Source organism: Eutrigla gurnardus (genome assembly GCF_963514095.1).
Source record: "Eutrigla gurnardus genome assembly, chromosome: 3".
NCBI lineage: Eukaryota > Metazoa > Chordata > Actinopteri > Perciformes > Triglidae > Eutrigla > Eutrigla gurnardus.
The window spans coordinates 30,489,379-30,501,396 of record NC_139917.1 but is presented as its reverse complement, the minus strand read 5'-3'; the positions used below and the strand labels follow the sequence as shown (position 1 = coordinate 30,501,396).

Sequence of the window (12,018 nt, the reverse complement as noted above, 5' to 3'; positions counted from 1 at the left end):
CTGTCAGTAAAGGGAATGTACCACCACATTCAGACTGGGGGTTTTCTTGATGAATTGTTGAGATATTTAAATGTTCATATAATTATATTTTACAGAATAAAAGTCACCAAATAAACTGGAAACATTAGATTTATAAAAAAATAGTTTATTAAGTCATTATTAAAAACTCAGCGTTTGGAGGCGGGTCCAGGAGAGTCCGGGACCCGGGTCTGTCCCCCCAGGATCTGCTCCGAGGGCCTGAAGGGGAAGTCGTGCAGAGAGACTCCCAACGCCTCCAGCTTCTCCCTGCAGGTGTGGACCAGGTCGTCGTAGCCCTGCAAGTCACACCTTGACTACGTCAGCTGACTGACATCACAATCCATTCAATTCTTTGTTTTTAGTTAAACTGACCTCACGATCTCGAGCCAACTCGCCCTGAAACACATGGATGGCGGCTTGTTTAGCCTCCACTATCTCCTACAGACGGGGACATGTGTGAGAACAGGAGGAAGGGATGATTCCACGTTTCTATTTAAAAAGAACAGAAGCTACCTGGAGTCTGTTTGCGGCGCCGCTGCCCGCCGCCTGGTCCACGGACACGGAGAGGGCGCCGCAGAGCTGAGCCTCCTTCGTCTGCACGGTCTCCGTCAGCGCTGCCAGCTTCCTCTCCAGCAGCATCTCCTTCAGGCCGCTCCTCTGCTGGACGTCCAAGATGGCCGCCGTCTGCCTCCTCAGCAGGTCGTCGCGCTCCTGCTGAACCTGAGGAAGACGGGCGTCATTAAGGTCACGTGACGGGCGGCGTGAAGGCGGAGGAGTGTGCGATGCGATTGCTTCACCTTCTGGAAGGCCTGCAGCAGCAGCTCCCGCTGCACCGTCAGGTCTCTCAGCTGCTTCTCCACGACCTTCAGCCGACCTCTGTTCGTCTGTGGGACAGTTTCAGTTTTTCATTCGTCCATCGTTTCAGTTACAACATTTTCATTCTGCTTTCTTTGTTAAATTAATACAAATTTAAAAAAAGGTCTCGGCCGTCCTCCAACCAACGGGATTCTTTATGGAGGATTAGACCATTCTGACTACTGACCCCTAGTGGTAACGTGAGAAAAGGCGGTCACTCTGCTCAGGTCGTAATAAACATTCACGCACAAAACCTCTAACTAAAAAATATCCAAGACGATTTCATCATCTTAAAATATCAGCACTGAAATACAAAGCTCAACTTTTCATTAAACATATTTGCACTTGAGATGAGTCGGTTTTGTCCAACGTGATGCCAGTGAACGCACCGCCGCCGTGGCCTTGGCCCGGTTGTAGTCCTCCAGCTGGTTCTGCAGCGTGGGCAGCTTCTGTTGGACTTCCTGCAGAGACGCGTTCAGGCGTTTGTTCTCCCGCTGAGCCGCCGAAAGCTTTCTGTCCACTTGAGCATGCAGCTTCTTCGCTTCTGCATGTTCATCCTACCAAACCACAGACAAACAGGGTGACACATAAGAGAAAACATCTTCACGACACGTCGTAGTTGGTACAACTCAAAAAGTCTTCTTCTTCAGGGTTTTCTTGTCTGCAACGTCTCACCTGCAGCAGCGTCTGATCCTGCAGCAGTTTACTGAGAATGGTGGAGTAGTACTCCTCGGCGCGCCTCACGGCTCTGTCCTGGTCCTCCTTCAGAGTCACAACGCGACTCCTCATTGTGTCCTCCAGCTCGTTGACCTCCGCCTGACGCTTTCTGGCCTCCGCCTCCACCATCAGCTGCATTTTCTTGTGATATTTCACCTCGATTTCTATTTCAACGGCAACGGAGAAGTGTTTTATCACCGTTTTGACAGCAGTTTTGCGTAAAAACTCAGATGTTTGGTTTCTTCACCTCTGATTCTTTTGTCATAGTTGTTTGTCAGCTCCATCAACTCCACCTGCTGTTTCTGTCGAGATTCAAAAAGGCGACGACGTTCACTCGTGGGGACAAAACGAGGGAAACGCAGTAAAAACTCAAACGTCGACTCACCAGCTTGAGCTCCTTGATGCTGTCCTCGTTGTGGAGCCTCTTCTCCCGGAGGTCCGCCTGCAGGTCGTGCAGCTCCCCCCGAAGGCCGAGCTCTGACTGCGTGTGCTGGCCCTGGATCAGCGAGGTGGAGGCGACGGCGTCCGTCTTCAGGCCGGAGACGGCGTCGTGGTGCTCGGCGAGGACGTGCTTCAGTTTCTGCTTGTACACCTGGACGTCGACATTCAGACCAGGTTGGTTAGACCCCACAGTCAAATGTCGTGATTTTGGGATCACGCTCTGTTATTTATTTTACAGAGAGATCTACTAGATCATCCCCCCACCTTTACGCTTTTGATTTAACATCAGAATTAAACCGTACACAAAGTCTCAGGAAAGTAAAGAATGTTTAATCAAAGGGAGGGAGGGGGAGAGGAGAGAGAGAGAAAGAAAAGGAAGGTGTGTGTGTGTGTCTGTCTGTCTGTCTGTGTGTCTGTCTGTCTGTCTGTCTGTCTGTCTCTCTCACAGTGATCTCCACTCTGTGGCGCTCCTCTGCCTCCTCTCTCTCCCGGTGTCGGTTCCTCAGGTCGGCCTTCGCCTCGTTCAGGTTCCTCTTGGAGATTTCCCAGAAGGCCTGGAGCTTGTCCCTCTCCAGCTGGAAGTAGCTCCTCTCCTCCCGCTCTCGGTCCAGCTCCTCTCGGAGGCGGACGATGTGATCCGCCAGCTGGAAGACATGAAACGTAAGATCTACACGTCTCCTCTTTGGACACATTCGAAGGGTTTCTCTCTCTCTCCAGACCTTTGACAACTGATTCATCTCCCAAACAGAGTGATCAGAGTTACATGTTTGTTATATAATGGTTTTTCTTGTATAACTTTGTTCTTATTGTGTAATAACAGTGGGTTAATGCCTGTGTGGAAACATTGTGTTTTTCCCTAGACCTCTTTAATGATATAAGTGGGAATCATTATTTATCCTAGACAAGATTGTATACATTGGGATGTCTCTTTAACCATTTTATTACATATTGGAATTTTAAGAGATTACGGTACTATTTGTATTTGATTTGGGTATAAGGGGTCCCTCACAAAACGAGCATTTGGTGAAAGGGTTACAATTGTTTAGGAAATACATTTACAAACACGAATACTACATGGAACAAAACATCAGACAGGGTCATCTATTACAATGTGAAATACTGCATATCATTCAAAGTAAGAATAGAAATAGAAAGGACTAATAAAAGGTCCATCATGTATATATAATTGTTTTTCAATCAGAATATTATACTTTAGCTACACTAATCCAACAACTAAATCACTAGTAAATAGTTTAATTTTCAACCCAAAACCCATGTTTCATTTAAGGACAATACATTTTATTAATAATTTAATTATCTTTTACATTATAATTACGTTTTACATTTATTTAAATGTGCTTTGAAGTAAAAAATAGATGAATTAAAATAATGTTTGAAGATAAGCACTTTTATTTCAGCCACAATAAAGTGGAGTTTAGAGCAACAACGTGTCTCCATCCAAATACTCCTTCCGTAGCTGGGAGGCTAACGTTAGCCGAGTTAGCTCGCAGTTAGCAGCTAGCAGCTAGCAGCTCTGACCTGATCCTTGGACATCTCCTCCGTTGACAGACCGTCCACCACGGCCGGCGACTTCCCCTTCACGGCCTTCTTGCTTTTACTCTTCGGCGGCTGGGAAGTAAACACATCGCCGTTTAACGGTTTCTCACTTAACAACGATTTAAAAATGAAAGTTTACGTTAACGTTAGCTGAGTTAGCTTAGCTCATAGCCTAAGACACACACACACACGCACGCTAACCGTAACCGACAGCGTCACTGTAACGTTAAATAGTTTACTCACCATCGTGGAAATATCGCGCAGGCGCACAATAGTATAGATATAGATATAGATAAAGATATAAGGTAGTGACGATATAGACGGTAGCTAGCGTGTCAGCTAGCCGAGCAGCAGCTTCAGTCCTCGGCTAAATGTACACAGGCGGCGTTGTCCTGGCAACGGTTTTTTTTCTTCCATCAAATAAAACTTTATTGGAAACGTGAATTGACATTCTGCTAATTTACATATATAGAGTGGTGGAAGTACTGATTCAACTTACTAGGAAGTAAAAAGTCCACTAGAGCATTCATGAATTTCCCTTAAAAATACAGTAATATTATTATTATTATTATTATTCATTTTAGATTAAAAAAAAAAATACTACTAATATACTTAGTATATACATACACTAATATATAGTTTCATTTTGAACCCAGGACCCATTTTTCCTTGAAAGAAAATAATTTTATTAATAATTTAAGCAATCTTTACATTATTATTAAGTTTTACATTTGTTTAAATTTGCTTCGCTTAGAATTTCAAAGAAATAATAAATGAATTCAAAATAATTCAATCAGTGAAAAAAATGTCAGCTTTTCTGTGACGACGTAAGAACAATATTTTCCTCCATTTATATACATTTTGAAAGCGACGTGGTCACAGCGATTAACATGCAACACATTAAAACAAATCCAAACAAAAAACCAACAACAACCTTCTTGTTGTGCTGTAAGCCTCCGTCTACAGGTCACATCCACATCTGTCCAATATGTCATCATTTTCACATCCTCCCTTTCTAGATTCATCAGACCGTGTGAAAATGAATCTTAGTCCTCATTCGTTGCCGTTTCCTGTCTGCGGCGGATGTTGGGCGAAGGAGTACACACACTCCTCGCCACTGCGTCCTGCAGCCGCCGGCTTGTCGACGGTGCTGTACAGAGGCTCAGCGGGTGGCATCCAGCCGTATGGACTTTCAAAATAAGAGTCCCTCCGTGGTTGCTCTTCTTTGATCTCCTCGTAAATCAGCTCAGTTCCCGCCTCGACCACGTTGGCGCTTCCCTCCGTTCCCTTCTTGCAGCAGAGTCTCAGGGTGAAGGTCACCAAGAGCACCGCCACGGCGCCCACCACGATGCCCACCGCAACGCCGGTGGGGACTCTCCAGAAGTCGGAAGGTGTTTGGTTCTGGTCCGGTCCAGAGTCCGCTATGTTCCCAGCATGGAGAACCACCTTGCTGGGATCCGTTGTGTTGTCCAGATAGACTTTTCTTTCATTACAGAAATACATGCTAATGTCGAAGAACGTAACATTCCTTATTACCAGCGAATTATCTGCCAGGGAGCCGTAGCGGTTGTTGATTTTTGTCTCGGCGCCGTTCTTGATGGTTACGAGAGTCACCATGTTGCCCTTGATGTAGCGGCGCCACGTCACGTCTCCGGTGGTGTGCGGGCACGGCAGCGTGGCCATCGTGTTCAGCATCGCAGTGACCGTAGGAACGTCTGGAAGGTAGAAATAGTCATCTTTAGTTTCTGCCTTACCCTAAAAATAATCAGGTTTTATGGGGGGCTGGGGTTGTTTTTTTCCTACATATTAAATAAATCAAAACCTTTAACATCATTCTGATTTAATAGGACCCTTTAATCATACAATATGTGTTATGATGTCTGAATGCCCCCCCCCCGCTTAGGGCTCCCCAAAAGGCTTGGGCCGGCCCTGGGGCCCCAGAATGTTATTCATTCATAGGGCCACAAAATCTGTAGCTGTGCCTCTGGAGGTTTTATCTTTGTAAAAAAAATTATGATTTAAAAAAAAAAACCTATTTGATGTCATCAAGTCAGTTAGAACTTTACTGATACAAAAACACAATGAGGCCAAAAAACTTGAGAGGTATAATATGCTGTCGGTGAAGTGAGCTTACCGTCGTGGCGCTGGCAGAAACCGCCGGCGAGGAAGAAGAGCAGATAGAGCGACATGTCTGCAGCCCGACGTACGACTGGACGGCTGACAGCCGTCGCTGGAGGAAGTGGTTAGTCACAGACTCACTCGTCAGCCAGTAGAAATCCTTCATAGGGATACTCTTTACTTTAAGTACATTTCAGAGCCTGTACTTTTACTTTAGTAAAGAAGAATAACAAGTATTCTACTAGTCCTTTAGAACACAAGTGTACTTCTACTTGAGTACAGACCGTCTGTACTTTTCTCACCTCGGCTGTTGTTTCACTGTAAATCGCTTCATTTTAACAAATAAATCGCACTCATGAAAACATTTATTTAAAAGGACGCTTGTAATAAATTAACTTCCAGATTCATTAGCTGTTTTTTTAACATGCAGTTAACCTGTTCTAATACCACACTGTGAAAATAATCCACTTTAATGTCCTGCATTCAAAACCTCGAGCAAAAATATTATCAGCACAATGTACTCATTATGTTTCCTGCCAGTGTTTTACTATTATTTATATATATATATATTATAAATATTTAGCATTTTACTGCTGTAGATGTTTGTAATTCCTTTATATCCTGTTGGCTCGTTTAATCTATAATAATGCATCATATTCTATGAGATCATCTTCCACAGTGAAGGTAACTCCTTCCAGTATACTGGAGCTGTAGAGGATGTGGAGACGTCAGATACTTCAGATTAAGGGAGAGTCTGCATTATTTGTGAGTCCACTGGCATGGAGGCATTACAAGCTGTCTCACTGCGCCGCTGTCTCACTGCGCCGCTGTCTCACTGAGTCAACCGTTATTCCAAATTTAGAATCTCCCCGTTTCTCTAAAAGTAGATTTCCTGTGAGAGGAAATAATGTTCTCATGATGCTTTTTTTTTTTTTTTCCATTGCTCCACTTTATTTTAATTTACATCCGCTTTTATTTCAGGAACAAAGAATGGCGGTTTAAATAAAAACATTATTTACAGTCTGCAGCGCGTCGGCTGGTTTATTGGCTCGGATGCTTGTTGGCGTCGGTCGGCTGGCCGATCTTTGACAAATCCCCAAACGACACGTTGGCCGAGCCCCGCTTCGCTGGTTTGGCCTGATGAAGAACAAACACCAAACATTTAAACCATTAAAGTGGTTTTCTACGTACAAATATGGTTTCTGCAGAACGGGCGTCTCACCTGAGACTCGTGAGGCTTCCAGCCAATCATGTAGAGGATCTCGAAGGTGGCGGGAACGCAGCCGTCCTCGTCGCCGTACATCTCTGAGACAAACAGGGTCAACGAGCACAAAGATGACCTTTGGGTACATTTACTCAGATACTTGTACTTCACTTGAGTATCTCTATTTTAAGCCCCGTTATACTTCTAGTGCAATATATATATTGTACTTTTTATGTCACTACATTTATTTTTCAAATTCAGATTTGAAAAAAAACAATCAACTGCTATAATTATAGTATAAGTAATATAATTTGATCTTTATTTTCTTCGAATACAAAGTACATGACATAAAATACATCATACAAATATGAAAAAAAAATCAATAAAATCTTTACATGATCATGTTTAATTTACATTAAGCTCATACAGTATATATGGGTAATTCTCCATCATGAGTACTTTAACTTTCGGTCCAGTTTTGGATGTTTTTATATGAATTAAACGGCGTCTCACCTTTATAAATGGCTGCTGCCGCCAGGATGGTGTCTCTGTGCAGCAGCGACCTCCTGTTCCAGGAACAGTTACTCTCACCCATACCTGAGTATGAAAACACAGATTAGTCCTTTAATGGTTAACATCTTGAAATCAATACACCACCAGGCGTTTCTGATCTTAACAAAATAATTTAAAGCTCCTCAAAAGGTGGAAAAGTGGAATACAAAATAAAACTGAACGACAAATTAAGAGTTGTAATCAGATCATGATGATTACAAATAAGGGAGAAAGCTCACATTTTGTTGATTTATCATTTATCTATGTGTTATTATACTACTGTTCTTGAATTTTTTATTTACAGTTATAAATACCCACACATGTAAGAGACTGGTATTATTTCTGGACTACATATTGAAGCACTTTGTTACGGAACTTAACTGTATTTTGTTTATATGGGTTTTGAATGTGTCCATAATATGCAATAAAAAGAAAAAGCTCCTCAAAGGCAGGAAGGATTGGAGCCCAACAACTGTTGTATTAGACAACACTAAACTCTAACTGGTGGAACCAATAACAGATCTTTGAGTTTCAGTTTTTGAACAGCTCTTTAGCGCCACCTGGAGCTTAATTTCAGGTCACCTTGCAGGTCGGCCATGACTTCAGTGATTCCTGGAAAATGAACCTGAACCTCATCGGTGTCCTGAAACACAGTTTTATTTCATGAGTTTAAACATTAAACACTAATATATGTATTAATCTTTTATTTATTCATTTAACCGGCGTGTCCTCTCACCACGGTGAGCATGCTGAAGCCGGCCTGGCCCAGCAGGTTACCCAGGTCCGTGACGGCGGTGTAGGGCGACACGTGCGGCGAGAACCCGCCCTCCCTCTCGGTCTCGGCGAGCTGCAGCGAGCAGCGCAGCTCGTACAGGGTCTCCCCGCCCACCATCGCCCCGATGAAGACCCCGTCCGGCTTCAGCACCTGGTGGATCTGAGCAAAGGGGAAGAGACCTGTCAATCAGCAGGTAAGCCCCGCCCCCTAAAGCATCCCCTGCTTTCTGGTCTGGTGGACTCTAAATGGACCATAATGTACTAAATGAACATCATGCTGGATTGAAGAAGACTTGAAACTAGAGATTGAGACCATAAACTCATGTTTACAATGTTTACTGAGATAATACATCAAGAGAGAAGTAGGACCATTTTCTCATAGACTTCTATACGACCAGAGAGGAGTCGCCCCCTGGTGGCCAGCAGAGAGAAGTAGGACCATTTTCTCATAGACTTCTATACAACCAGAGAGGAGTCGCCCCCTGGTGGCCAGCAGAGAGAAGTAGGACCATTTTCTCATAGACTTCTATACAACCAGAGAGGAGTCGCCCCCTGGTGGCCAGCAGAGAGAAGTAGGACCATTTTCTCATTGACTTCTATACAAGCAGAGAGGAGTCGCCCCCTGGTGGCCAGCAGAGAGAAGTAGGACCATTTTCTCATAGACTTCTATACAACCAGAGAGGAGTCGCCCCCTGGTGGCCAGCAGAGAGAAGTAGGACCATTTTCTCATAGACTTCTATACAACCAGAGAGGAGTCGCCCCCTGGTGGCCAGCAGAGAGAAGTAGGACCATTTCTCATTGACTTCTATACAACCAGAGAGGAGTCGCCCCCTGGTGGCCAGCAGAGAGAAGTAGGACCATTTTCTCATTGACTTCTATACAAGCAGAGAGGAGTCGCCCCCTGGTGGCCAGCAGAGAGAAGTAGGACCATTTTCTCATAGACTTCTATACATCCAGAGAGGAGTCGCCCCCTGGTGGCCAGCAGAGAGAAGTAGGACCATTTTCTCATAGACTTCTATACAACCAGAGAGGAGTCGCCCCCTGGTGGCCAGCAGAGAGAATGCAGCTTTAAGGCACCAGAACTGGATGTGACAGTGGAAGAAACTAGGCCTTCTAGTGGGAGATCATCAGAAGGTAAATGATCATGATTTAGTTTCCTTCCTCTCACCTGCTTGAGAGCTCCAGGCAGGTCGTTAATCCAGTGCAGGCTGAAAGAAGAGATTAAACACGTTTTAGACAACAAAATATTCAAAAAATTCAGACAGCAACTAGTAGGGATGTACCGGGTCGATACCGACTCAAATCACTGGATCGGGTATCGATGATGATAAATGTTCAGCAAGAATCGTCTCAAAGTCAGTTGATTTATGGGTTTGTGGTCGGAGGTCAACACAAACTTGAAGAGTTTTTAACATTTTGTGCTACAATATATGAAATACGTCGATAGATTCTCCTCTTGTGAATTCTTTTGTGAGTTTTTTTTGTGTTGTTTTTTTTCTTCTGGACATTGTATCCACGCTTTAAAAAAAATAAATAAAAGTGGCGTCCAATCGTGAAGATTTTCTTGCTGAACAAAAACGTGTTCACCATTTTCTGAAATAATTCAAACTCCAAGAGAAATCTATTTTTGGCTTTTAGTCGAGGGAGCCAGTGTGATGCATATAAGTCAATCCATCGATGAGGCCAGTATATTAAATTCTGTATACTTTACTGTAATTCCACTTCCAGTCTTATTTGTTGGTGCATTAAAAAGGTTTACACCTGAATTGTAATTCCTGTGAATTTGAAGATTTGTGTCATGTTTTAATTCCTACCAAGCTGCTGGTGGATGATGGAGGTTTATGTAAGAGACCTGCTTCGATGTTCCCCAGAGAACATAATGAAGTCCTGACAACAGGAAGTACTCACCTGAGGCTGCTCAACACCAGGTCGAAGGTGTTTTCTTTAAACGGCAGGAACTCCTCGTCGGCCAAAACGCAGTGAGTCGGGATCTCTCCGCTTCGTCTGAGTTTCTGGAGATCAGAGAACATCGAATAAGACAAGACATGAGTGGATCGTTTTTACGATTCATTTTTAAACACTTACCAGAGTTTTCTCCGAGACGTCCGTCAGGAACAAACGCTCCACGACATCCTGAAACACCAACGAGAAAGAAACGTGAGTATTGAAGTCTTTAACTGCTAAGTTTTATGATTTGGAGCACCCACATGCTCAGACTGTACCTTGCTTAAATGCTCTGCAATGTGGCTTTTCCCACCGCCGATGTCCAGAGCCACAGGAAACGTCCTGAGAAGACAGGAAGAGAGGTTTGAGATGAAAGAAATCCTGCAAGAGTCCGATTAAAAAACCAGCCGACTCGTCACAAACCCACCTGGCGATGTCATAGACTCGATCTGCCACTCGACTGCCGACCTGCAGGAGAAACATCAAGCTGAGTGTGAGCGAGGAGAAGCTGCTGGATTTACTCTACGATCCTTTTTTTTTTTCATTTCAAAATAAAACAGACAAAACTCCAAACGGTTGTCAAATTTCTGCTAAAAGGAGTAAATGAATCGATCTGTCGGTGAGATGAAAATCTCTTTGAATTAAACTTAATGTCTTCGTCGTATTTAATGACACATTTATTATTATGAACTGGTTGTATTGTCTCATTGTAATTTCAAATGTTAATTTAAAATAGATAAGAAATAGAAAGAAAGAAAGATGATTTATGTGATGTATGTGGATATTCTTTTATGTGGGTATTGTTTTTAATGTAAACAACTGGAAAAGGTACCTCAGCATTTCACTACTGGTGATACCTGTATAATTGAGATGTGATCAATAAACTAAACTTAAACTTGAAAATAGAAGGAAAAAATAAAGCATCCACACACTCAAATCAAAAATATTTTTATTGAATCAAGCTTTCGGTTGCTTGCTTTATCCACAAGATCTAGTTAAATTACATATATTTTTTTTAATTATTAAATATTTGCTTTAATATTTAAATATTTTTAGATTTGTTTTATTTTATCTATTTGTTAGATTTATTCTGTATCATTGGATACAAACTACAGAAAACTAAATTCTGTCAGAAAATATATTTTTTTCTTTACTTTTCACGAATGTTCTTGTTAAAGCAAATGTTCTGGCCAATAAAAAAGTAGAATATATATTAAAAGTAAGTTAATTTATACCAAAACGCCAAATCCCCTAACTTTTTTGTTTTGTTTGTGTAGTAGTAGAGGCAGAAAGTGTCATGGAGGTACAAGTACCTCAGCTGTGTATCTGAGTGTGTACAGTACTTGATACAGAGGGTTCGGGTCTCGGTAGCGGCTCGTACCTCGTCCCGCAGGTAGTCGTACTGGGATCCGTCCTGCAGCGATGCCGCCCAGTTCTTCTGCTGCTTCTTCATCTGCCGGTTGAACACGTTCATGGCGCCTCTGCCCGCCGCGGACATCCCTCTGGAGGCCGGGCTCCAGCTCCAGGTGCCCGGGGGACGGGAGCCGGCGGACCGCAGGACTCTCCGACAGGCTCCGCCGCAGCTCATGGTGCTGCCGGGAAAGTCCAAATCAGGTTCTGGATTAACTGAGAAGGACGAAAACTGAGCTGACTTCCTCCTGACCTCCACGCTGAGTGACGTCAGAAGAGGAGGCGGGAAAACGTGGAACCGGATTCTAGTGGGCTCATCGGAAACCTGTTCAACCATGATTAAAACTATAGATGAGAGACATCACTGAGATATAACACATTGTCAGATTATGTCTGAAAAATATGGTTGAGTTGTATTTTTATTTGAA

The 12,018-nt window shown here is 43.3% G+C and overlaps 3 protein-coding genes across 3 annotated transcripts; all 3 read right to left on the bottom strand.

The window, feature by feature from the left end:
- Positions 1–136: 136 nt before the first annotated feature.
- Positions 137–4,186, bottom strand: LOC311011386 (dynein regulatory complex subunit 4-like). Its single transcript, XM_084006300.1, has 11 exons — positions 3,832–4,186; positions 3,571–3,660; positions 2,478–2,675; positions 1,976–2,182; positions 1,838–1,892; positions 1,549–1,754; positions 1,263–1,430; positions 816–902; positions 532–738; positions 391–456; positions 137–314 (listed from the first exon to the last, which is right to left on the bottom strand). The coding sequence occupies exons 1-11, from the start codon at positions 3,832–3,834 to the stop codon at positions 168–170; spliced, it is 1,434 nt and encodes a 477-aa protein (XP_083862426.1). The 5' UTR covers positions 3,835–4,186; the 3' UTR covers positions 137–167.
- Positions 4,187–4,239: 53 nt separating this feature from the next.
- Positions 4,240–6,491, bottom strand: LOC311011392 (uncharacterized protein). Its single transcript, XM_084006306.1, has 2 exons — positions 5,723–6,491; positions 4,240–5,303 (listed from the first exon to the last, which is right to left on the bottom strand). The coding sequence occupies exons 1-2, from the start codon at positions 5,775–5,777 to the stop codon at positions 4,642–4,644; spliced, it is 717 nt and encodes a 238-aa protein (XP_083862432.1). The 5' UTR covers positions 5,778–6,491; the 3' UTR covers positions 4,240–4,641.
- A 137-nt stretch (positions 6,492–6,628) lies between these two features.
- Positions 6,629–11,837, bottom strand: ndufaf5 (NADH:ubiquinone oxidoreductase complex assembly factor 5). Its single transcript, XM_084006303.1, has 11 exons — positions 11,562–11,837; positions 10,608–10,648; positions 10,459–10,522; positions 10,322–10,369; positions 10,145–10,248; positions 9,405–9,444; positions 8,199–8,396; positions 8,045–8,105; positions 7,424–7,507; positions 6,929–7,011; positions 6,629–6,843 (listed from the first exon to the last, which is right to left on the bottom strand). Exons 1-11 carry the CDS (start codon positions 11,766–11,768, stop codon positions 6,748–6,750), a joined length of 1,026 nt encoding a protein of 341 aa, XP_083862429.1. The 5' UTR covers positions 11,769–11,837; the 3' UTR covers positions 6,629–6,747.
- Between the last annotated feature and the right edge of the window lie 181 nt (positions 11,838–12,018).

Bases quoted from the DNA above. Each gene is read 5' to 3' on its own strand.
- ndufaf5 (XM_084006303.1), bottom strand. From the start codon at position 11,768: ATGAGCTGCGGCGGAGCCTGTCGGAGAGTCCTGCGGTCCGCCGGCTCC. The intron at 10,649-11,561 runs GTACGAGCCGCT...TTTCTCCTGCAG, and splicing joins ACGACTACCTGCGGGACGAG to GTCGGCAGTCGAGTGGCAGA. The intron at 7,508-8,044 runs GTGACCTGAAAT...TTTCATACTCAG, and splicing joins AGTCATGGCCGACCTGCAAG to GTATGGGTGAGAGTAACTGT.
- LOC311011392 (XM_084006306.1), bottom strand. From the start codon at position 5,777: ATGTCGCTCTATCTGCTCTTCTTCCTCGCCGGCGGTTTCTGCCAGCGC. The intron at 5,304-5,722 runs GTAAGCTCACTT...TCTACCTTCCAG, and splicing joins TTTCTGCCAGCGCCACGACG to ACGTTCCTACGGTCACTGCG.
- LOC311011386 (XM_084006300.1), bottom strand. The intron at 1,755-1,837 runs GTGAAGAAACCA...CCGTTGAAATAG, and splicing joins CTATGACAAAAGAATCAGAG to AAATCGAGGTGAAATATCAC. The intron at 903-1,262 runs GTGCGTTCACTG...ACTGTCCCACAG, and splicing joins GGGCCAAGGCCACGGCGGCG to ACGAACAGAGGTCGGCTGAA.